Below are 25,784 nucleotides of genomic sequence, written 5' to 3'. Positions count from 1 at the left end.
GTGGTGGGGGTTGGAGAGTTAACAGAGTTGGGACTCAGGAGATATAAGTTGGGGGTTTTCTTACAACTTGTGCCAGAGCTCTGAGGAAGCAGCACTAATATGAAAACTATTACCAAGCTTTTAACACAGCCTAAAAGGCCAGCTGTCTCACAGTCTGTCTGCCAACAGTTTAGGATTTCAGTGCAACAAACTCAATAATCAGTCAACATTAACAGAGGGAACATCGAGTGAGGGAAATACTCCACATCACCTGCTCTTTACTAATGTTTCCAAGACTCTGTAGTGCCCAGAGCCACGCGCACAATCACTGAACAGTTTGTCGCACCTCCGCCTCCCTGTCCCGCTGTCAGCCATCTGCCCGTCTGCTTTCACTGACATAGCTGCCAGTGTGTAATTTAATCACAGCCCTTTTTACCAGCATGCTCATGTCACACTGTATGGATTCACACTCTTTAAGCTATCTGGAACTGAAAGGCTGACTGCTGTCGCTTCAGCTTTGGGTGCTAATTAAAAACATCTGGAGCAGAGCTCGAGGGCAGCAGAACATGTGGCATCAAACTGCAAGGCTGAGACAGTGACCCCTGCACACACCTTCACAATGCTGACCTTAGACCTCTGTGTGTGTGTGCTGACCTGAGTCACTCTGTGATTTCCACTGAAGACCATTAGGAGTGCAGAACAGCAGGCTGATGCACAGGAGGCGCCCTCATTAGCAGTGATGGGAATAACGGCGTTACAAGTAACGGCGTTACTAACGGCGTTACTTTTTTCAGTAACGAGTAATCTAACTAATTACTATTCCTATCGTTACAACGCCGTTACAGTTACTAACAAGGTAACGCGGTCCGTTACTATTTTCAACAAACAGTTGAAGCTGTGTTCAGTTCACCGCATCTTATATCAGCTGCAGGAAGTAGCTGTAAGTAATCTGGGCGCTACAGCTTTAAGCAGCTGCGCGCTCCCGCGGACGGTAATCACGATCACTGTCTAGCACAACACCTGGAGCTAAGGAGGCAAAACAATCGCATGAGTGCTGCTGTTTGACTGAGGAAGAATAAAGTAGTCGTGGTAAGCTCATGACCACTTAAAGACAAAGCAACAAGGTGCTAGTTTATAAATTGTGTCGATAGGCCACGTAAAACCAGAGTCATGATAAACGATATATCATTTTTTTTTCCTCAATAGTTTCGCCACGTTAGCGCTAGCAAGCACTCTCTGCTTATGAGCAAAAAAACAAAACAAAACAGGGAAGTTTTAGGAGTGACGGAGAGAGAGAGAGAGAGAGAGAGAAGAGGGAGAGAGAAAGAGAGGAGAGAGAGCAGGAAAAGAGAGAGAGAGAGAGAGAGAGAGTTTTGAGATGTGAGATTTGTGACGTTTAGCGTGTTTGGAGTGTGTAGTTAATGTGTTGTCTTGTGTAGTTAGTGTGTAGTGTTGTGGATAGTTTTGTGTTGTGTGTCAGAACAATGAGGCGACTGCTGTCTCCAGGTAGAAACAGCAGTGATACACCTGCTGTTGTCAGACCTGCAGGTATCAGGCTGTGATGTTCTCCTTTATAGTGGACAGAAATGATTTTTTTGGAGTGGCACAAATAGTTTGTGTGGCATCTTATTGAAGAACAGCTGATTGTTCTGTAAATAGTTTGAAATGGTTATTTAAAAAAGGGTAAAGGTAAATGGATGCAAATAACTTTGTTGTTTGCAAAACTTGTGCATAGGATTTTAAAATTGACAATTAATATTTGCATTTGAAGTTATAAAATATGATTCATTAAACATGTTTATGGTTGTTACAGTAAAAATATAACTTTTTCTACTCTGATTTTATGTTTTTGTCTGATTTTAGATCAATTCTGGTTATACAGTATGACAAAATGAGAACATAACTGTAAATTCAGGCACGTGAGGTTGTGCTAAAAAGAATGATACCAAACAAGGCAAAGCAAATAGTTTTAAAGGTAAAATGTGGAGAGAAAATCAAGAGTAGTAAAAAATGGCCAATTATACTCTGGGCGCCAGAGGTTAAACGTTCTTTGTTTTTTTTTTAAAGTAACGCAATAGTTACTTTTCCAAGTAATTAATTACTTTTAGAATATTGTAACTCAGTTACTAACTCAGTTACTTTTTGAAGAAGTAACTAGTAACTATAATTGAATTACTATTTGAAAGTAACTTGCCCAACACTGCTCATTAGTGACGGAACGACACACATGACATTTTTCCAAAGAACTGCTGCTCCTTAATAATGTGTTTGACAGTTTAAGCTGGGTCACACGTCTCCAACACCTGAATTTCTCTCTGGTTTCCGCTCTACTTGCTATCATTTTTGTGACGACAAAAACTTCTGACTCAAACTCTCTTTAGTTATTTTGCTGCCGTTTCATTATTCAGAAAGGATGAGTGTCTTTGAGTACTAAAAGTTACCCAACAGTTCTCTTTTAATTCTCTTTAGTCAATATCTCTGAGTCATAATAACTATCATAAGAGGCGCAAAATGCTGTAAAGATGCTTTCATCGTTATGGCCAAAGGAGGGAAGTAAAACATGTTTCAGTGTAACATTTTTCACTGCAGTGCAACAAGTTATTGTACTGAACTCAGTAATCACTTCATGATTGCAATTATCTTGTTGCTTGCATCACAAAGGTTCTTGAGTTGTCTACACACCAGCATCAAATGTGTCCTTTTCTTCCTGCACAGTTGTGCTACAGTCAGCTGATTGTGGTTTGTGTGCAGTGAGGAGGACAGTGGTGGAGCGGTCTCTAACTTTTGAGAAGCAGAGATTTGCAGATTTTTATTGCACCAAAGTACAAAAGTGCAACGATAAAGTGCAAAATGCATCAAAGCATTAAACTCTTTGCAAACATCTACTGAGGGATGAGGAGTCGGCTTGTAGCATTGTAGACTTTTCTACCTGTATGTTTCTATGGTGGAATCACTGTGGGGACACTGAAGTCTCTTTGGACTGGCTTTAAACCACTTTTTGCTTTATGTTAGCAGCACTATGTTCAAACTTAAACGTTAATGGTAATCATGTGAAAGTGCACTTCAGGTCATGTTAGTGAGTAACACAAACGTGACGTAATGACTAGTGTAATAAATTACTTTCTTCAGAGAGTAAGACAGTAATGCACTGCATGACTTTTAAGAAAAGTAGTGTGCAATACTTTATTTTTTCGACTAATAACCCCAACAGTGAAAACGACAACAAATAGAAAGAAAACCTTCAATAAAAACATGCAGAACAACACAAAGAGACACATAATGGCCTCCATGAAACAAACAGACCAAAGTAAACTAAAAAGAGGCTTTAAAACCCGCACAGTCTTTGAAAGCAACTCAACAGCAAAACAGAAAACACAAGAAAGCAGAAAACATACCCTTTTAGTCATGGTCGTTGGTTCTTGGGTGCTTGGGTCTAAGTTTTTGTTCTGTTTGGTTCTGAGAAGTAATTGATTCATTCTTATAATAGTATAGCATATAATAGTCATATTTTGCATTTCCTTGTGCTTTTAAGTTTTGATATTTACTAATTTTATCATCTCAGACGACACATGAGCAACAAGTATAAGTGTTTATGTCAGTTTTTATATTTATACTTTTTATACTTTAAATATTTTATAATTTTTTATTATTCGCCAAAAATGGCGAAGGTGTGAAAGTGAACCACCTAATGAAGCAAAGCAGTAGTGTTTGTAGAATCCTCAAACCTTACGTGCATTCAAATGTAATTGACATTGAATGAGTCGTTTCCTGTTTCTCTTATTTTACTTTGAATTTTTAGCGGAAGTTGTATTCTTGGTGCGTTTTTGCTAGCTTGTTTGTAGAGGGAAACTTTTCTCCAAGGATCGCGCTCCTCCTCTCCACGCTCCTGACGTGCAGCCACTTCAGCGGCGTACTCTTTAAGCATTAGCCGCTTTATGAAGTCATCTCTCGGGCCTTTTTTTAACTTCTTTTCTTAAAACCACCGAGCAAAAGCCTTTCCTGCTATTTTTCAGAGGAAATTCAAAATAAATTTCAAGGAATCAACAGCGTGGACCGAGGCGGGATGGGGCGGTCCAGTTGAAGTTGCGAGCTAAAGACAGGCTGAGTCTCCTCCGGTGCTCCCACCACACTAACGCCAGTCCCCGCCTTGGAGGCCATGGGCTGCGGCTTGCGGAAACTAGAAGACCCGGAGGATAGCAGCCCCGGGAAAATCTACTCCACCTTGAAGAGACCGCAGGTGGAGACCAAAACAGACACCGTGTACGAGTATGTACTGCTAGACTTCAGCTTGGAAGGTAGGCGTGTGACATATTTAATCCATCAATCGATTAGTTGACAGAAAATGTCTTGTTTGAAGGTGTCCCATCAGTGTTTTAGAGCTGCACACATTTCGCATAACGATGATATTCTCCATTCATCCAGTGTTGCTTCACACTCAGAATACAAATTACAGCAAAGATGAACGGACTGACAGAAAATGATCCACTAACAGTTTCTGATAGTCCGTCGCTTTTTGTGTTGCAACATCATATTCATGACCACATAGCAGGTTTTCTTTGTCTTATCAGAAATCTATTTGCGTAATCTTATCGTTTACACTGATATTGGGACATGTTTTCACTATGGGAATTTTTACTGTTTTATACAACAAATGATTCATGAGAAGATATTTTACATTTCACTTTTAACATTTTTCAAGTGCTTCAAAGTTAAAACGATTAGTTGATTAATCAATTCATTGACAGCAAATGGCAACAGTTTTGGTGGATTCTTAACTGATGCTCAGAACAAATGAAACAACTTTAAAACAAACAAAAATATCATTGTATTATTACTGGGGTTTTTTTATTATTATTATTGTTATTATTAGTGTCTGCTCAGTGTTTGACTTTTCCTGCTGTCACCATGTCACAGACTGGACAGGGCAGAGTCATGTGACAAGATATAATGGGGGAAGTATTAACAGAATTTAAAAACAAAAACAGTAACCAACGCGGGCAGATTATATCGGTTAGAGGATCTGAAGAGGTTAACTTTTAGCTAATCTCCCAGCCCTACAATCAAGCATGCTGTGACGTGTTCTTGAGCTGAGGCAGTGATTTGATTATTCAAAATGTTGATTGAACATTTTTGGTCAGCTGTTGTAGCTGTAGGCTTGTTGTCAGTTTTTCAAATTAAAAGGACTAAACATCTGGCATTTGGCTGTTTTTTGTATTCTCCTCTGTTTTATAAATGTATAAAGTGCATATTTTTGGGCTGTTGCTTAGATAAGACAAGTGCACCTAATTCAAATGCAGTTGCATCTCTAGTTTGCTTCTGATACCTCTTACACTGGCCTCAAAGTAAACCATTGTTGCTAATTTTAATGGACCCTTCAGCTGAACAAATAGTTCAGGTTCTTTCCCGTTTCCTCTTAACAAAAGCCTGAAAGTGTTCCTTTTTCTAATTGAAGTGTTCCTCTTGTTTATTTGGCCCTAAAATAACCATAAATAGCAGATGTTATGATACTGTAGTTTGTTATTCCCCGGGGAAAAGTGTAATAAAAGCACCTTACAGCCAGACAGGAAGCATCTGATGTCCAGATCACTGTTTTAGAAAAAAAGGAGCTGACCTGTTAGTTTACTTTCGAGTGTTTAGCATACATGTAATGAGTTAGCATCTAACTCCTGGTTTCTCCTGGTAACGGGGCTGTTTGCCCAGCCTATCGTGAAATAGGTCACCCAAGGTTTTTTTTTTTTTTTTTCCCTCCTCCTTGCCTTTGCTAGTCACTTGTTACCTCAGCAAACACACGGACACACAGATTGAGGTACCTTCTTATGCAGGTGAATGCAGCATCCTTCCAGAGTAAACAACCCCACCTACTCTGATGTGGAGTTTCATTTGAACATATGCGAAGGTTGCTGTTTTTCAAGGCTAATCCCTTCATCTGGTCTCCCGACTGGCTGTTTTCACTGTGACCTATTTGGAAGGAAATGGTGATTAAGTTCTGAATGGGAGCTGAGCACGTGAACGTCAGGCCAGCACAATGATGAATCGGGGGAGAAGTACTGCGGTCAAAGCTAGAGGAGGTCAGGGCAGCAAAGTGCTCCTGTTGTGCTGTCTGCAAGAAGGTAGCAGTAGAAGCTACCATTGTTTGAACTGCCATTATTGACCGATAAAGCTGCAGATTTCTCTGCACTATTATAGTTGCTATTATAATCTTTATTATTTTTTTAGTAGTAGTAACAGTAGTAGTTTTGGTGAAATGTATTATAAAATTTGTGGCTAAGTATAGGATTTTTTTATGTTTTTGCTAATACGCCACCTTAATGTTTCATTAAGATTTTAATTCCTGCCTTAGGTAGTGACAGTTAACCATAGTATCTGAACACAGCCTTAAACATCTGCAGCAGTAATATTGATCTGTATAACACTGATGGAACATTTGTTCATCAGAATCATTACTTTTACTTTAACTGCACTTTACCAATAATACACAGTCTGACGTGTAGTGAGGTGTTGTCGTAGTGTGTTGTTGGTACTTGTACTTAAGGAACGGTTCTAAAAAGTAGTTCAGATGGTGATTAACTTTATTAGTATACTTTAGATACTACATAACATATGGGTGAATAAAAGTAACAGGTTCGTTGGATTGTTCTATATGTTCTGTGGAACATTTAATGTTGCCATGGGAACTTTTCTTGTTGACAGCTCTGTGTATAACCCACCAGCAGTGGGTTCATGACCCACTGTGGAAAATTATTCTAAATCTTCTGGTTCTCTGAGCCAGTCATGAGCGGGCAGTCATGGGTTTTGCCCTCAGACACACTTATAAATACAGTATTTTAGACGGAGTGTGTGTGAGTCAGAGATCTACTTTAGACAAACTCTGGTTCACACGAGTAACAACAATAATGAGCTTTGTGAGAAGTCCTTGCTTCACAGCGGATTCATTTCTGTAACACAAAATTAATTTGTGCTGAGCAGCAAAGTGATGGATCACACCAGGACTAGTGGGCTTAAATGACAATATGAGTATTAATAAACAATCTGAAGTTATCCTGTAAATCTCGGTCACTTATATCTCTGTCAAACCTCGACACGAGGCTCAGAAGCACTGCATGCTCATGACTGTTTGTCTGAAGGTGGCTTCTTTGAGAATAGCACATTAATGTTCAGGCTTCCTGTATTCTTGGATCCGTGTCATGGAATCTCACTTGAAATGTGCAAATATCTCTTGCTGAGTGTGAAGCTCCATAATTGGCACAGCTAAAGATAAACTGGAATGATTCCAGCCTGTGAAGCTCTAGTACAGACTGTTAATCTCCCCATTTTATGATTTTGTGCATTTAAAAAAAAAAGGGGGGGGGGTGTCTGTAGTGGTTTAGTCAGTCGGATTTCTTCTTGCCAAATGAGCCACGAAAATGATCCTCAAAAAGCCAATCTGTGCCACCAAATGTGCACCACATTTACTGGCTGGTGATCAGATTTCAGTTGGATTTTTTTAAGGACAGATTTTATGTAGGTTTAATGTTTGAGAGCGTGACTAACATTCCTGATGAGCACCTGGCCTGCAGGTGTCTTACAGCCACCAGAGGTCAGGTTGAACTTTATGCCTGTGCATATTTATTTATGAAACACATCAAATCACTTTTATTGTCACATCACATGTGCTGCTACACTGGTACAGCACCACAGTGTGAGTGAAATTCCACGAATACATCACGAAGATGGCCCCAACTGCAAAGTACAATAAGAATCTGAGAATTATGAGAATAAATTATGTACAAATATAAGAATGTATGTGCATTACTGAATATATATACCAAATATGTATATATAGGTGCAGGCTGTGTAAAGATGCCCCAGAGACAATCCAGCACATAACAGCAGGGTGCAAGATGCTAGCAGGCAAGGCATACATGGAGCGCCATAACCAAGTGGCCGGCATAGTGTGTGTGTGGAACATCTGTGCCGAGTATAACCTGGAAGTCCCGAGGTCATATGCCCCCAAGGTGTGGTGGAGAATGACCGAGCTAAGATGTGTGTGTGTGTGTGTGTGTGTGATGTGGTTCGAATGACATATATATATATATATATATATATATATATATATATATATATATATATATGCAGATATATATATATATATATATATCAAGCTATCTGGTAGAGGACCCGAGCTATATATATATATATATATATATATATATATATATATATATATAATATAATAAAATAATATATATACAATATACAGAGGTTCACAGTTGGATCACTGGGTATCTTTATGTTTGTTTAGTATTTAGGTAGATTTTTGTTAGTACCTCTAAAAATTGTGTTGTTTGTCCAGTATTATGCCAAATGTTGGGAAATGTTGTAATATGCAAACCTAGGAAACATCCCACAGTGAAGTGCACTAGTGGGATTGTGGGGCAGTGAGAAAGTCGGCTCTCATCCAGTTGTAAAAATGTTTAAATGTAACATTTCTCATTTTGCCCGGAATACTGTTTATTCATTTAATTAATTTGTCAGTAATTTGGCTCATCCTGAATAAGGTTGAGTTACACTGGACATTGGTCTCTCACTGGCAAACAGGAAGTGACACATTACAAAGCTGTATGGTGGAGGCAGAGAGCTGCCCCTCTTGGTGCTGCTGGAGCTCACTTCCTCTTAAAAGGGAGTTCGTTTTCACCTCACTGTTGCCAAGTGCTGCTCACAGTCCTGATCATTGTTGTTTTTCTAATGTTGTTGGGTCCTTACTATGTAAAATCACCTTGAGACAGCTGTTGTCCTGAACTGGTGCTATATGAATAAAACTGAACTGTATTCTGCTGAGACTGACTCAACAGTACTCTGAGCAACCCAAATGTCACATGTTGGGTTTAAGAGCTTTGCTCTTTGTTGTTAGCTCAGCCTCACTGCTTTCTCACTGAACAGAGCAGAGAGGGTGAGTGTGGTCCCTGTGCTGGGAAAACAAGACCTCATTGTTAAAGGGTCCTGTCCTTGGCTCAGAGGGCCTTTTGGGGGAAACAAAATCCACTAAATATGTATGAAAATCTTTAGATTTTTTTTTTTTTTAAGTAGGATCACAACTGGATTTTATAAATGAAACTCTACCCCTTGTTCAAGGACATCATCACCTCTCCTTGAAGCAGTGAAGCATTTCTGGGACACATAGTGGCGATCACACACTCACACACCCATCATGTATCTCCCAGTGATCCCAGTCAGCTTGGCCTGATTCCACTTTGAGAGGAGACTGGATTTGGGGCCTGGAGCCCGAGGCAGTACATCAAAGTGCCTAATGGCTAATGCTTCCTGAGGTGATTATCACTAGCGGAGGGATACATATATATATATATATATACACACAGCATATATGCTATGCATATTCTGTTTCTGTAGGGTAAAGAAAGCATGTCGAGCTGAGTCTTTGCAGTTATTGATCTTTTCATAGCAAACTGCTCACAGTGTGTCTTACAGCCGGACAGCGCTGAGCATCCCGATCTTGTTATTCCAACAAACTTACAGCATCCCCCGTCTGTTTTTGCTGGCTTTCACACTAAAATACAGATTTTCCATCTGTAAATGAAACTTTCTAAAAACGTTTTAAATGGTGGATAAATCATCTCTAAGATAATTCCTCTTTGTTTAAGCATGTGTTTACACTTCGGGCACACTTCTATGGGTCGTCTTACCTTTGCACTGTTTACCTCAGTTCTAGAGATTCTATGAATCAAGAAGGTGCACGGAAAAATTACAAGAATTATGTATAGCTCTTTTTAAAAAAAAACCCCCAACATGTTCTTAAGACCTGGGAGCCTGTTTACGACTTCCTGAATGAAGAGAAAATGATTAGTCTTCCAGAAACAGAGCGTCATTAAGCTTAACTCAGCCTGTCACATAAAGTGATCGATGATGTAGCCTGTTGTAATAGTGGACTTAAATGAGCTGGTATCAGCTACACAGTAAACGTCCCAACAGATTGGTGGTGGTGTTACCTTCACTTTTTGAAACAGTTTTCCACACAGTTTATTGTTTTCTTATTTTTGTTTGTCCCAAATAAAAATGCCAGGTAGCTTTATAGGTTCCTGTGTAGCATGCTCCTTCAAACTCCTGTTTGTTCTTGTGACCTGTACATAACCACTGCCTAAGGCTAGAAGCAGTGCTGACAGAAGAATAGCCTTGTCCTGTATTTCCCTGCTCATGGACTAGCTTTGTGCAACAACTGATCAGGACTGAGGGGAATCAGGGATTAGATGGTGATGTAAGGTGACGTGAGGACCACATCAGTAAACTGGAGGATGGTTGGAGTGATGTTTATTCATGACTGACGGTGATTTCAGTCGTTTTCCTCTGAGAGAGGATTGGGTTGTGAAGTGGTTTGACTGACCTCAGCCTCAGATGGCTGTCCCAGTTGTGATGGGGCGTTTACTGTTTCTGCCTGCCAGGTCTATTTATCATCTCCAGAGGGTAGCGCAGTTGTCTGTAATCTCAGTCTAATCCTAGTATTTAAAGGTCCACGACAGATCATTTCAGATTAAAGTTTGTGTTTTAGGTATTAAATTTGAAGGAGATTTCAAGGACACTGAAAGGCAATGCAGAGCTAAAAGTGTAACCATGAATGACATGAATGATCTGAATAATATGAAATGATCCATATTGAAAGTACATGTGTTGTGGTTTTTTTGTTTTGTTTTTTTTGGTTGGGGTTTTTGGGGGGTTAATGTTAGGAAAGCTAACATTAGCATTGAGCACGTTAACAGCCAGCAGTCAGCAGTCATGCTTGCTGGTCAACTGAGAAACTGAAAGCTGCTTTCTGCAAATGCACCGATCTAGTATTCAGATCTGTCCCTGACTCAAAAAGCTGGAGATGATGACAGGAAACCATCCGTGGGCCTCATTTTATTGCATGATGTGTTTGCAGCAGTGGACTGGTTTCTCCAGCAGGAGACATTACATAGTGTATCATCAAAGGTTCAGCAGTTTGGAGGTATTTGTGTCCTATAATTGATGAAGCGAGTTAACAGCTAAAGAGCTCAAGCTGTTTTGGTTTTTCCTCATTTTTATCCAGATCTGATTTTAGGCAAACAGTGATCATGTCAGGACTTGTGCAACACCCACTGATTTCAGACACACCCTGAATCGCATTTTTTCTGGTACCAGGCCTGCTGCAGGAGACTGCAGACACACACACACACACACACACACACACCTCTCGAGCCTGCTGATTAGTTGCTGTTCCTCACCAGCAACATTCATATTTGAAGCAGATGAGCTGATAGTGGCTTTGAAAACTAAAATGTGTGAATTAATATTGTTTGCATTAATAATCAATTAATAAACATGTAGCTATGGAAACTTTGTGCGTGTGTGTGCTAATGAGACACACTGTTTCATGGTACCATCGTTTTTTGGGGCCGACATTTTGCCTATACACAGATTACTTGTGAGACTACGCTGGTATTTTTAAAAAAAGATATGTCAAAGATAATGACTCTGTCCACGATCCATTTACTAGTAGAAGAGGGAATCACCAGACAAGCCAAGATACAATTTCACAATACTTTGCTCACAATACGATATCGTTGTGATTTTTAGTATTTTTCAATGACACGTGTAATTTATCACCTTAAAAAAATGCTAATAATGTCCTGAAAGTTAAACTGTCAGTGTCAGTTGTATCCAACAATAATATGACATTTCTATATGAGTTTTTTTGTTGTTGTTGTTGTTGTTGGTTCAAAGAAAGATTGTCAATCACAGCAACATTGTTACCAAATCCTGCCATAACATGGAGTCAGGCTGCTATCAGTCTGCAACTGGATGGGATCAAGTTGGCAAATACATGCAATCTGTTTTTGGAAATACATCAATTAACCGTAATAAATCATTAAAAATCACACATCAGTCGTCTGTCTACAAAGAAATTGATGTTAAACTATTACAGTTGCAACCTTTCATGTCAAGTCCAAACCTTCAACAATCTCTCTGAGCGACTGCAGTTTGCCCAAAGGTTGCTCTCCTGTTTTCACTTGTGTGGCTGAGTCTTTACTTTGCCCTGAATCATGAGGTAGTTTTGTCAGCTAAGTCAGCGGTCCCCAACCCCCGGGCCACGGACCGGTATCGGTCCGTGAGTTGTTTGGAACCGGGCCGCGAGAGTTGAGGCTCGGGTGTGAAATTTATGTTTGTTTTTAGGGTTTTTATTATCATTTTTTTTTATTGTTTTTGTCGTTAACTCGGTTTCCCTGCGTCTTTTCCTGTGTGTTATGAATAAATCTTCTGTTTTTTTGGTACCGGTACTGGTTTTATTTTGTTGTATTTATCCGCAACACCTTAAAGGCTGGTCCGTGAAAATATTGTCGGACGTAAACCGGTCCGTGGCGCAAAAAAGGTTGGGAACCGCTGAGCTAAGTGTGCCCAGTGTTGGCTGGCTGGGTTTTTGGTTGAGACCATTTAATATATGTTTGCTCGGCTCACGATGAGCCCTGAACCCGAGGTGAGCCCCCTCATTTGTAGTGCCCCAGAGTATTTTGAGTAATTTAATAAAATAGAGATATTTGGTATCCCTATTTGTCATGCAAAATATTGCAATACTATGCTAGATCTTTGTTTTCCCCCAACCCTGTTAAGTATGTAAGTAGAGGACAGTCACTTCACATAAAAAAAAGTTCAAAGTATGCTAGCCCCTGTTCTCCCTGTGTGGCATTTATCTGTCAGAGTCGTTAATGTGGTGGTCCTCGGTGTCATTCACTGTCTCCTCTGGGAGTGTCTCAGTCAGACAGACTCCCCACTGACATGGACATCACACAACGGTCTGAGAAAGAAACTTCATCCACGGGTGGGCAACTCACCGAAGAGGCTGCTGATTTTGTTGAATTGTTGCCAGTAACCAGTAAATGTGCATCTAATAAAGGAACAAACTGTTTCTTAATCCCCATCACACACACACAGTCTTCAAGTGACCTTAATTTGTTGCTTTTACAGTATTATAGATTTCTCTTAATTAATGCAGAAAATGTAACTTTGGTTCTATCATTCCAGAACCTTAGATTTTCTCCCTGCCGATTGTTATTATTCCACGACTACAAACAATACAAGGACTTAAAAACCAGACGTGTTCAGGGTAGTAGTGTGGATGTCGCTCTTCATGTCTTTGCTCCTCGTTGCTAGGCAGCTTTCTCTTTTTCACACCTTTCATGGGTTTGTGAAATCCATCTTGTAACCCGCTCCCCCCTCCATCCCCCTTTGGCTTTACCTCCCTTTCTCTCAGCTCTGTCACCCCTCTGTGTGCCCTCCTGTTATTCAACTCTTGAACGGCTTCTACTTTTTTTACCACGTCCTTTCTAAGCTTCCCTCCTTCCTCCCCTACACCACCTCCTCCTTTTTCTCCCATACCCCACTGAACAGAGACCTCAGTGTGCGGGTCCATGGGCCAAGTGGCAGCAGAATGGGAGGGGGTGTGAGGATTGAAACGGGGGAGGAGACGAGCAAAAGGCTGTCACAAAAGCCTTGTTTAGAGGTTTATTTGGATACTAACACAGTCGTCCTGGGAGCACTGAACTCCAGTGGTGGTGGTCTGTTTTCCTGATGTGGCCACTCTATATCACAGGCCTCATTTCATGATACAGTAGCTGCGTCATTAGCCTAAACAAACTATGTAAACCGCTATGTTCAGCTAAATAAGCTAACATAAGATGTGACATGATCCTAAACAAGCTAAAATTAGCTGCTGTGTTGTCCTAAACCGTTTAACATTAGCTTAAACAAGATACATTCCTAGCTTCAAGGCGCTAACATAAGGTACTACATTATGTTAAACAAGATAACATTAGCTGCTATGTTAGCCTAACCAATTTAACAGCATGTAAAACAAGTTAATATTAGCTGATACACTAGCCTAATCCATTGAACATTAGCTGCTACATTGGCCTAAAGAACCGAAGATAAATTCCTACAGTAGTATAAGAAGATAACTGGTGTAGGAGTCATTTTTCTTGTGCCCCTATCTTTATTGCCACTAGGGGGTTGTATTTCATTTTCTGTACTTGTTATGACAGAGGCAGGTACGGGGTTATTTAGGGTCAAGGGTAATTCTGTTCAGGTCTTGCTGATGAGAAGGGGCAAACGGTTTTCTGCTGTGCTCAGTCTGGTTAAATGTTGTCTTTGTGAAATGGAAAGATAAACGGACGAAATAAATGACTCGTGAATATAAATGGAAACGAAGATTTGGCTCTGTGAACTGTGACTGAGTGCACGTAAAAGCAACGTCTACTAACAAACAATTAGGAACCAGTAGCATCAAAATATAGGATTTACTCGCTACAACTGCCTTAGCAATATTTAACTTTTATCATGTACATGTGATCTTTTTCTTTTTCTTTTTCTTTTTTTTTATAATTTAAAATTCATAAATTCCAGGAAAACTACCACTTTTTATGGGACTTTGTCCATGTTGAGGTACTTTGATTCACTTCATTTCACGACTGCTGTCCTGTGTACAAGTTCTCTTTAGAGCTGCATCACTGTTTTCCAGCAGCTGCAACATGTGTTAAATTTAAATTCACCTCAAGCATTGAAAGCGGGGTTTAAGCCCACAGGAATGCCTGTAAACTGTTGCAGCAGTTGCCCGACCCTGGCGTTTACTGGTTTTATTGAGGTTCTGGTGGTCTTCATTCTCATGAAGGGAGCCAGCCAGACAGCTCATTCACAGGCTGCAGTGATGTCAGCTGCATGCTGGTCTGCCCGGTCTCTTGGGTGTTTGTTCATGAGAATGTGGGGTGAAAGCTTTTTTGCTATCTTTTACACACACACACACACACACACACACACACACACACACACACACACACACAGTCTTGTTTTCACTGCTTTACAGGCTGTTGTACAGACTTTCACTCTGATCCCTAAATTTAAGTCTCATCCAGAGTTTGTCCCAGTAAGGGAGACGGGAATTCCCCACATTGACATTGTTTGTGTAAACTTGTATCTCACAAGACTAGAAAGCGAAAATTTCAGAAGAAATTTTATGTGTGCCTATGCTACTGCCAATGAGTGTAGTTTGCCTTTAATGTGGTTCAATTAGTGCCGGTTGTCATTTATAACACCAGAGGGAGCAAGATGCAACATGAGCATAGTTTGCTTTTTATACCACAAGGAGGGGGGAAATGGAATACAGCTGATTTTCAACTTAAAGCAAAGTAAGCTGTATTGTGATCTCTGTTATATGCGGCATACAGAGATGAAAGATGCTCCAGTTACATGATTACAAAATAAGTTAATAGATATAAAAGAAAATAAATTATGCTTCAGTGTCAGGTGTTCAAGAGAAGTTACAATTTAGATTTTACAGTTTTGAGTCGTTTAAAGTGGTAGAAAAAAAGATGTCCATTAAGCGGTATTCAATTTGTATTTCAAACGTATTTTAATGTCAAGGGAAAATACCACATGCAAATTATGAAATTTCCGTTAGGGACTAATAAATGTATCATGTTATTCAAACAATATTTTGTACAGATACCATTTACAATAATGTATGACATTTAAACATGATATTTAGATTGTGGTAAATAGCAAAGCAATATAAAATAAAAAGGAAAAACGAAAAGGAAACCATTCAAGTAACTTTATATTATGAACTGAAGAGTAAGGCAAAAGTATAAATGAAAAGCATACAAGCATTAATGTATATAGATAAACCCAACAATCATATGACCCCCTATGAGCAAGCACTTTGGCGACAGTGGGAAGGAAAAACTCCCTTTTGACAGGAAGAAACCTCCGGCAGAACCAGGCTCAGGGAGGGGCGGCCATCTGCCGACCGGTTGGGGTGAGATGTAAACAAATCCAAAACTGTCCACAGAGCTACAGGGGCACACTGGGATCGCAACAGCAGCCATAGAGGGAAACAGATTAGGATGTTCTTCCCAGTACTGAAGTGGGTCGGCTTTTCTTATGTGTGCGTTTTCTCTGAGAGGTAGGTCTCCACTTTAGTTTCTGTTGATGAGGCACTCACGGATACTTCTGGATAAGGGTCATTTGGAAGCAAGTGGTTGGCTGACTTTGCGAAAACAGCTAGAAACAGATAAAAGGAAAACACAATTTAAAACAATAAAACAAGAGACATCACAAAGCGCAGCTCTTCAGTTAGCAAACTGGCAAGTAATGAAGTTCTAAAAATAATTGGGAAAACAAATCTAACTTTAGAACTAAATGACCCAAAACTAAATTAAAAATGAAGTAAAAAAAAAAGAAATTGGCTTAATACTGGTGTCTTCTGATGAGGTAAGTCGCCATGCGAGTAAAACCACACGTGGCTGTAATTTGGTGGCCTGTATACAGTTCCAATCCAAGCATGTAGTTGGTTTAAATGGGTTTAATACTGGTGTCTTTTGATCACTTGACTGTATATATAAACCTGTTGAACAAAAGTGCATTTTAATTTCACTATACCTGCCCATCCTTGTAGCCGGTCTCTACTAGCGTGGCACAGTTTCAAGATCAGTGTAGGGCTTCTCCACTGCCTTCACTGGACAGAACACATCTGAGGAGTTATGAATGAATGGATGACTTAATGAATGGATGAGATTATAGTTTGTTTCAAAGAATATAAAGTAAGAAACAAAAAATACAAATGACCTGTTATGGCAGGGATCCCATCAGGTGCAGTCTTTCTGTTCACGTTTCTGGTCAGCTCTTCAATGGATGAGAGCACATCAGCAGTCTTATCTATCAGTTCCCACTGGTGAGCTGTCCTTGTTGGTGGTAGAGTGTGTTCAGAAAACTCCCTTTTAACAGGAAGAAACCTCCGGCAGAACCAGGCTTAGAGAGGTGCAGCCATCTGCCGTGAGCGGTTGGGTGAGATGTAAACAAATCCAAAACTGTCCACAGAGCTACAGGGGCACACTGGGATCGCAACAGCAGCCATAGAGGGAAACAGATTAGGATGTTCTTCCCAGTACTGAAGTGGGTCGGCTTTTCTTATGTGTGCGTTTTTCTCTGAGAGGTAGGTCTCCACTTTATTTTCGGTTGATGAGGCACTCACGGATACTTCTGGATAAGGGTCATTTGGAAGCAAGTGGTTGGCTGACTTTGCGAAAACAGCTAGAAACAGATAAAAGGAAAACACAATTTAAAACAATAAAACGAGACATCACAAAGCCCAGCTCTTCAGTTAGCAAACTGGCAAGTAATGAAGTTCTAAAAAATAATTGGGAAAACAAATCTAACTTTAGAACTAAATGACCCAAAACTATATTAAAAAGGTAGTAAAAAAGAAATTGGCTTAATACTGGTGTCTTTGGATGAGGTAAGTTGCTATGTAAGGTAAAAACCACACGTGGCTGTAATTTGGTGGCCTGTATACAGTTCCAATCCAAGCATGTAGTTGGTTTAAATGGGTTTAATACTGGTGTCTTTTGATCACTTGACTGTATATAAACCTGTTGTACAAAAGGTGCATTTAATTTCACTATACCTGCCCATCCTTGTAGCCGGTCTCTACTAGCGTGGCACAGTTTCAAGATCAGTGTAGGGCTTCTCCACTGCCTTCACTGGACAGAACACATCTGAGGAGTTATGAATGAATGGAGGACTTAATGAATGGATGAGATTATAGTTTGTTCAAAAGAATATCAATAAATGTTACAATGTAAAGTAAGAAAAAAACACAATTACCTGTTATGGCAGGGATCCCATCAGGTGCAGTTGCAGTCTCTCTGATCACATTTCTGGTCAGCTCTTCAATGGATGAGAGCATCAGCAGTCTTCTCTATCAGTTCCCACTGGTGAGCTGTCCTTGTTGGTGGTAGAGTGTGTTCAGAAAAACTCCCTTTTAACAGGAAGAAACCTCCGGCAGAACCAGGCTTAGAGAGGTGCAGCCATCTGCCGTGAGCGGTTGGGTGAGATGTAAACAAATCCAAAACTGTCCACAGAGCTACAGGGGGCACACTGGGATCGCAACAGCAGCCATAGAGGGAAACAGATTAGGATGTTCTTCCCAGTACTGAAGTGGGTCGGCTTTTCTTATGTGTGCGTTTTTCTCTGAGAGGTAGGTCTCCACTTTAGTTTCTGTTGATGAGGCACTCACGGATACTTCTGGATAAGGGTCATTTGGAAGCAAGTGGTTGGCTGACTTTGCGAAAACAGCTAGAAACAGATAAAAGGAAAACACAATTTAAAACAATAAAACAAGAGACATCACAAAGCGCAGCTCTTCAGTTAGCGAAATGGCAAGTAATGAAGTTCTAAAAATAATTGGAAAAACAAATCTAACTTTAGAACTAAATGACCCAAAACTATATTAAAAGGTAGTAAAAAAGGAAATTTGCTTAATACTGGTGTCTTTGGATGGGGTAAGTTGCTATGTGAGGTAAAAACCACACGTGGCTGTAATTTGGTGGCCTGTATACAGTTCCAATCCAAGCATGTAGTTGGTTTAAATGGGTTTAATACTGGTGTCTTTTGATCACTTGACTGTATATATATAAACCTGTTGAACCAAAAGGTGCATTTTAATTTCACTATACCTGCCCATCCTTGTAGCCGGTCTCTACTAGCGTGTGGCACAGTTTCAAGATCAGTGTAGGGCTTCTCCACTGCCTTCACTGGACAGAACACATCTGAGGAGTTATGAATGAATGGATGACTTAATGAATGGATGAGATTATAGTTTGTTTCAAACAATATCAATATCAAATGTTACAATATAAAGTAAGAAACAAAATACAATTACCTGTTATGGCAGGGATCCCATCAGGTGCAGTTGCAGTCTCTCTGTTCACGTTTCTGGTCAGCTCTTCAATGGATGAGAGCAGTCTTATCTATCAGCTCCCACTGGTGAGCTGTCCTTGTTGGTGGTAGAGTGTGCTCAGTTGCAAAGACACTAAGATCACTTGGCAAGTCCATATCCTCACAACCTTGCAGTCATTTTGTGTTAGTGAATTACACAATAAATGGGGTTGTGATAACTGTGATATGTATTCAGAACACCTGATTGGAGGCAGGCGTTTGGCTGTGATATGTAAAGGTGATCAATCAATGTGTGTTTTTCGGTAGTTGCAGCAGTAATAAGTTGTGCATATCCTCTTGACTGAAACAGTTCTTGGATGGGTTTTTTTCCTCTGCTCATAAGGTCCTCATTGAAGTCTCCACAAACAATAATTGGTTGGCAATTCATCATTTCCAATGAGTCCAAAAGACATTGCATTTGTGGTAAAAACCTCACGTGGCTGTAATTTGGTGGCCTGTATACAGTTGCTATCAAAGCTGTGACTGGCGATTCAACCTTGATAACAACAAATTCAAGGTCAGTCACATTTTGCAGGTATTTTCGAGACTCTGCTGTAAGAACTGTTTTGTAGTACATTGCAACTCCACCGCCATTTACCTTTGCCATGTCTGTATGGTTTGTGTAAGAGACGTGTCTGTTGCGTGTGGCCATGTTGTACTGTTCGAGCTGGAAGCGGGGAGAAACTGATGATCCAGACAAGTGAGTTTCTGTTATGCATAAAACATCAGCAAGGCTGAGTTCATGGTGGCATCTCATGTCCTCCATGTGAGTTGGGAGACCTTGTGCATTGTGATGGATAATTGTCAACGTGGGGACTGTGGGAACAACTGATTTTAAGAATTGCAACAGTGGTCTTGCATTCTGAAATGATGCATGTCTCATATTTTTGAGTGCATCTGTGATGGCAGGATCAGCATAGATTTTCCTTTCATCAAAGTCTGTGATGTAGAGTCCTTTAAGTGAGGTTGTGCGGCTGAGTGCAACATAGGCCATTCCAGGTTCAAAAACACGCTTCAAACATACTACTGCTGACTCCATTGTCATGCCTTGTACTTTGTGAGCTGTACATGCAAAGGCCAACTTCATTGGAAATTGCCTGCGAAGAACTCCTTTTTTACTTGTAGATTCTTCACATTTCTCAATATATACCAGGTTGTCTGAGGATCCTTGTATTTTTCTGCGAAATTTTTGCCCAGAATTTTGATTGTCCAGCGTAAGTCCAATGAGATTCACAGTTTTTGGTCCATCCTGTGTGGTTGTCACAATGTTCGTGATTGTTCCAAATGTCCCATTAACAAGCCCATCTTCAACATCCAAATTTCTAATAATCATAACACGCACTCCAGGTGCAGCTTGTATGTTATCAGGTAAATCTCTTTGTTGCCTTTCATCATATCTGCCAGCAGGACCATCTCACCCGTTCGTGGGTCTTTTCTGTAGTCTTCGACCTGAATATTTATGATATCAGAATGAAGAGCAGTTACAGTTGCTGAATTGTGTTTGTCCACCTCTTTGTTTGTAGCATAAATGTGTAATACATTAGATGGACAGTCTTTTATGTCATGGATAGCCTGTGTGAGCAAGGCTTTATCATTGGCTTCAAGAGAATCTGTTTTTTGCTTTACTCTTATCCTGTTCAGAACTTCAGCAAAAGAATGATCATCTTTCTGTCGCATGATTTCTGTCAGGTTGACCATGTGGAAATAGTCTTTCCAGAGATCAAGGACATTGTCCTCGTACACACAGAGTGGTTTGGCTTTTCCAAGGGTGGCAGCTGGTAAAGTCTCCTACTGCAAGGATAGACATCCCACCAAAAGGCTTCTTGTTTCCTTTGATCTGCTGAAGTCTCCAGTGGATGTAGGCAAAAGGTCTTTAGAAACCATAGATATCTCATCAATGACCAGAATCTCTGCATTTGAAAGTGAAGCTCTCACTTCATCCAGTGCATTCCCCAGTCCCTGATACGGCGGTTTTAAAGATTTTGGCAGCTTTAGCAGAGAGTGCAGTGTTTTCCCAGATATGTTAAAAGCTGCAGTGCCAGTAAATGCAGCCAGCAGGACTGCAGGGTAGGACATGTCTGCTTGGTCACGGAATCTGGGGAGTTGGTGCAAAATCTTTGTTGCCTCCTCATATATGCACTTGATAACATGTGATTTTCCACAGCCAGCTCCTCCAGAGACAAAATAAAAGAACTGCTCAGGACAGTGACCCCACACAAGTTTGAAACACCACTCACGCACTGCGTGAGAATATGGATGCTTGGGTTTCATTCAGACTTTGGTACATTTTTCTGACAAAGTCTGGGCTCAGCTTTGGTGCTATGATTGCTGGCATGGCTCCACTGCTGCTACCACTGACTTGGTAGTCTGGAACAATGTCCATTTCATTTTCGTCAGTGTCATGTCTGGATTGTCGTTGGGCCACACACTCTAAACGATCTACTTCAACCTCAGGTGCAAAGGTGTTCCATGCATTGATAAGTGGGCCTTGTTGTTCAATCTGTTCCAATGCCCTTTCCATTGTTTTGCCATGGCTTTCATAACGCTTTTTGTTAAAGGTAACAATTGGCCGTACTGCAAAACCATGTTTTCGTCCACTTTTGTAGAACTGTTCGGATGTGGGGTGTTCTGTGTTTTTAAGGTCATCATTTGATCGATGTGGAAAATAAAGTTTTAGTAGTCTGCTATAAAACTTCTCTGGTTGTTTCTTTTCTGAGAAGCGAGGATATCTGATTATTGCAGGTTTCCCTCTTGTTCTCTTTTGAATATAACCCATGTTATTCAAAAGAGGGATGGCATTTTTGACTCTGTTTGACGGCTGTAGAGAATCCTGTACTCTGAAGCAAATTCAGCCAAACACATTCTTTCAAACTCAGGCGTTCTGGGTCTGTTTGCATATTTTTCTGGCAATCCAGACATCCACACATTTTCATCATCTGGTGCCATGCTCTGCAACCTGCTCATCGGAGACTCATTTTCAGGGCATCATCATCAGTCTGTATGAACACCACACTGCGTGAACACTTTTTAGTGGCAGGCTGCATGTCCTTGCCACGGATTCTTGGGCACTGACTTCTCTGTGTTTAGCATATGCCTGCATTATCTGTTTCATTTCATCTCTTTCATTGACATTGGACTTTTTGACCTCCTGGATGACTCCATTAAGAAATTGTGTCATCTCAAATTCGGGTTTAGAGACATAAGACATCATGTACATCAGGCAGCTGTAGTCATCAATGACATATTGGATGTCCATGTTGGCATTCCAGGCTCTCAGCAGATCTGCATTGTATGCATTCACCCAGCAGTCATTAGGTTCACGCTTTAAGAGGATGACATGGCCATTGCTTAAATTGAAGACACAATCCAAGTATTGTTCATAAGTTAATCTGCATTTGTGAAGCAGCTCAGACAAGTCCTCAAACGAGGAATTTGGGTCACAGAGCAAATCTCTCAATGGCTGGAGTTTTTCTTTGGCCTCTTTCTGTTTTTTTGCGAGCGCCATTCGTCTGTTTTTTTGCTTTTGTTTTTCATTTGTGCCTTTCTCCTTACTTGTGCTATGCTGCTTATCATTGTGATCATCGTCATCATCTGGGCTTGGGAAAGTGATCATTGTTTGGTCTACCGGTAGTTTGGGGAACCCAAACCTACATGACACATTACCTTTTTTGCAGGATCTGGAGTGATTTCTGCTGTGGACTTGAACCTCAGACACAATTTTGTGAAGTTCAGGATCGGCATTTTGGTCAGGCATCTTACATGTTATGTACTTGTCAATAAATTTGTACACATGGTCTTCAAGGTCGCTTCCAAATTTAGGTGCATCTTTGACCCAAACCAGTAAATGGATATGAGGGCTACCTCTGGCCTGAAACTCCACTCGATAAAAGTAATCTTCTACTTCACCGATGGGCTGTGCTGGGGACAGGATCAGTGTTGTCATTAGTGCATCGACTCTTTTTCAAACAATCGCATCACAGTCACAGGGTTGCTTGGAGAATTTCACACTTTGTGTTCCAGTCAAGTTGTGAAAAATCCACTTGTTCACCTTGTTGAGTTTTTATGACCTCAACAACCTCAGGCCATCTCATTTCAGCAGCTGAAAATGTCAGGAAAAAAGTCGGCTTTCCTAACTGTCTGACCATAGCATGCAGATCTTTCAGTGCCTTCTCCCAATAGGCTGGAGTACCTCTCAGAGGTTTCATGAAGCGTGTTGCATCTTTGTTATTTATCAGTCTCTCCACTTCGTCTTTATTTTGAAGCATTCTGTTACAAATTCTCGTCCATCCTTGGTGATTGCCTTACCTTTGCGCAATTGGATGGACATGCTGTTTGTAACCATGTGTGTTTCTGTTACAAACTGTGCAAAGAATAGGTAGCTTTGGTCAGTTGCAAACCGTGTATCTGCAGAGAACAGCCGTGTATTAAAATACATGCTTGGGGACAGTTTGACTTGTCTGGCTTCATCTAATGTGTTCTGTCCAGTTGGGAACTGCACAGGAAAGGCCATGGCTTCAAGTTTAGGAACAGAGAAGAAGCCAACAGGTCTATTTCCTTGGGCGGGTGCAATGCTAAATATTCCTTCACCATATGATAAAATGTCCTGTGCTATATCTGGTGGTTGCATACAGGTGTCTAGAACAAGACCAGGCAAGTTCTTCCTTTTCTTTCTCCGTATCTTGTAAGGGCTCTCCATTTGACTGTTCAGGCTCCAATAGTTCGTTTACATCATGACATGGCTCAAGTATTCCAGCTGTTGTATCCTCAGTGGTTCTTCTTTCTGGTACAATTTGGTTGTCGAAGTTTCTGGGCAGTGCATCTTGAATATCTGCATCAGCAGTGTCATGTTCCGTCTCGATTATCTGATTATTTGTGGGATCAGCAAAAGTAGCGTCATCATCAATAGATACATCTTTGTATTCTGAATGCATCTCTTTTAGCTTTGATAATCCTGCTAACACATTCTTCATGTTCACAGTGTAGAAGTGTTGGTATCCTTTGAATCTGATGTGTCTTTTCAGTTGTACCTGCAGGAGCTGGGCTTCATTGCTAGGTCTGGGAAGACAGTTTACTGTGGTTTCCACATCCGACGGTACACAAACAACAGCCCCATGTACGGCTCTTTGCTGTCCTTTTGGTAATGCAATGATTTTGGCAAACGGGAGAATTTTAGCAATCAGTTGTCGTTCTAGTACATTTAATTGACTCAGTTCAATTGGAATGGGTGCTAGTGCTAAATTGTTTGCCACTGCGATGGAAGGGATCTTTCCTCGTTGTAGGTGGCTGTCACAGTTGTAGCAAATCCACTCCTCCATTCTGTGTTTTGGGAAAGTACAATTAGCTGAGCATTCCCCATCACAAACATGGACAAATTTTCCTGTCAAGCAAGTGTCAACAATGTGACTATTTTTAACATACTTTGATCTTTTGCAGTGTTTAACTTGATTAGGAAACAGAGTTCTGTGGCACACTGTACAGACATGGGTGGGTCCTAACTTAATTGTTTCACGGAAAGCTAATGTGGCTGCTTGCATCACACTATTCACTACAAGCTGGGGCTGTGCTTCAGACTGTGGACCCTGCTGGAATTGTGTTACTAGTCGTCTGTATTTCTTCTTTTTATTCTCTGCGCACACAACTTTTTATAAATGGCGAAAGATGCAGTGGTAGCCATTTTGTGTCTCTGGTACTCTGCACAGCGCTGTATATGGTGCAGTCTGAATTGTGAGTCATTATGATACCTGGCATGAATTGATTTTTTTTTTGTTTGTGCCTGTAGTTTGGATCCGATGCATATTTTGTTCTTATGTATTTTTTCTGTCTGCTTTGAAAGTCAGCATCCGTGTTGTACCTTTGTACCTTTCTGCTTTGACCAGATCCGTTTCTTCCAGATGTTGCTGCTTTGAAAGTCAGCATCCGTGTTGTACCTTTGGACCAGATATTGCTTCTGTCTGCTTTGAAAGTCAGCATCCGTGTTGTACCTTTGGACCAGATATTGATATTGCTTCTGTCTGCTTTGAAAGTCAGCATCCGTGTTGTACCTTTGGACCAGATATTGCTTCTGTCTGCTTTGAAAGTCAGCATCCGTGTTGTACCTTTGGACCAGATATTGCTTCTGTCTGCTTTGAAAGTCAGCATCCGTGTTGTACCTTTGGACCAGATATTGCTTCTGTCTGCTTTGAAAGTCAGCATCCGTGTTGTACCTTTGGACCAGATATTGCTTCTGTCTGCTTTGAAAGTCAGCATCCGTGTTGTATCTTGAACACATATTGTTTCTGTCTGGTTCGAAAGCTGGCATCTGTGGTATATCTTCTGATAATGTAGTCTCTCTTTTTTGTTGAAAATGAGGATCATTTTGGTATCTCTTCACTTTGTGGGCTTTTATCTTCTCTTGAATATGAGGATTTGCATAATAACCTTTGGCTGACAACAGTTTTTGTTTACTGGCGATGACAGTTTTGAGCATATTGAGTTTTCACAGCCTGTAATTTTTCATTCGAAATTCAGGAAAGCAGGCATATCGTTGCTTTTCGTGTCTTTTTTGTTTATCTTCTTTGCCAAGTCTTCAGATGAAGATTTTTCTTTAGCTTTTAGATGCTGCTTGTGACTTTGAGCTTGACGAATAGCTTTCCCACGCCGTCGTTTATTTAATCTGCATACATTTCTTGCTTTTTGGGGGTTTATCTAGGACTTTATCTCTTTCATTATTGAGTTCGAGATTTTCCTGTTGTTCTGTTTGGATGTTGCTTGTTGGATCAACAGATGTTTCAAGTTGATGTTCACAAATTTGATTTGAAGCCATTTTGTCTTGTTGTGGGTTTAAAGCACTTTCTAACATTGTCATGTAGGTTTGGGCTGATTCTGGTTGAGGCACTTGCACAGTGGGATTTGTGATTTGTGGTTCATCATTTTGTGGTGATGTAGCTGTTGCTCCTGGTGTTGCTTGAGTTGACTGTGCAGGCTGTTCGTTGTGAGTGCTGACTCTTTTGAAAGAAACAGGCACAAACTCATATCTTGCATACCTGCCTTGATTT

General features: G+C 40.5%; 1 protein-coding gene and 2 long non-coding RNA genes across 3 annotated transcripts in view; 1 reads left to right on the top strand and 2 right to left on the bottom strand.

Annotated features, from left to right (window-relative positions):
- The first annotated feature begins 3,788 nt into the window (after positions 1-3,788).
- The window catches only part of rftn2 (raftlin family member 2), a 96,998-nt gene continuing 75,002 nt past the window's right edge, over positions 3,789-25,784 (top strand). Inside the window, exon 1 of the mRNA XM_031748252.2 lies at positions 3,789-4,274. Within this exon, the coding sequence (XP_031604112.2) occupies positions 4,136-4,274 (139 nt within the window). The 5' untranslated portion in view covers positions 3,789-4,135. The remainder of the gene's footprint in view (positions 4,275-25,784) is intronic.
- LOC120433472 lies at positions 16,018-16,856 on the bottom strand. Its single transcript, XR_005608583.1, has 3 exons — positions 16,600-16,856; positions 16,414-16,504; positions 16,018-16,035 (listed from the first exon to the last, which is right to left on the bottom strand). It is a non-coding gene; the product is annotated as an uncharacterized LOC120433472 (long non-coding RNA).
- LOC120433470 lies at positions 16,989-18,522 on the bottom strand. Its single transcript, XR_005608582.1, has 4 exons — positions 18,489-18,522; positions 17,638-18,108; positions 17,438-17,528; positions 16,989-17,064 (listed from the first exon to the last, which is right to left on the bottom strand). It is a non-coding gene; the product is annotated as an uncharacterized LOC120433470 (long non-coding RNA).

This window comes from Oreochromis aureus, linkage group 16, assembly GCF_013358895.1.
Source record: "Oreochromis aureus strain Israel breed Guangdong linkage group 16, ZZ_aureus, whole genome shotgun sequence".
Lineage (NCBI taxonomy): Eukaryota > Metazoa > Chordata > Actinopteri > Cichliformes > Cichlidae > Oreochromis > Oreochromis aureus.
Note: the sequence above shows the minus strand (reverse complement) of the source record. Positions and strands in the feature narration are given on the sequence as shown.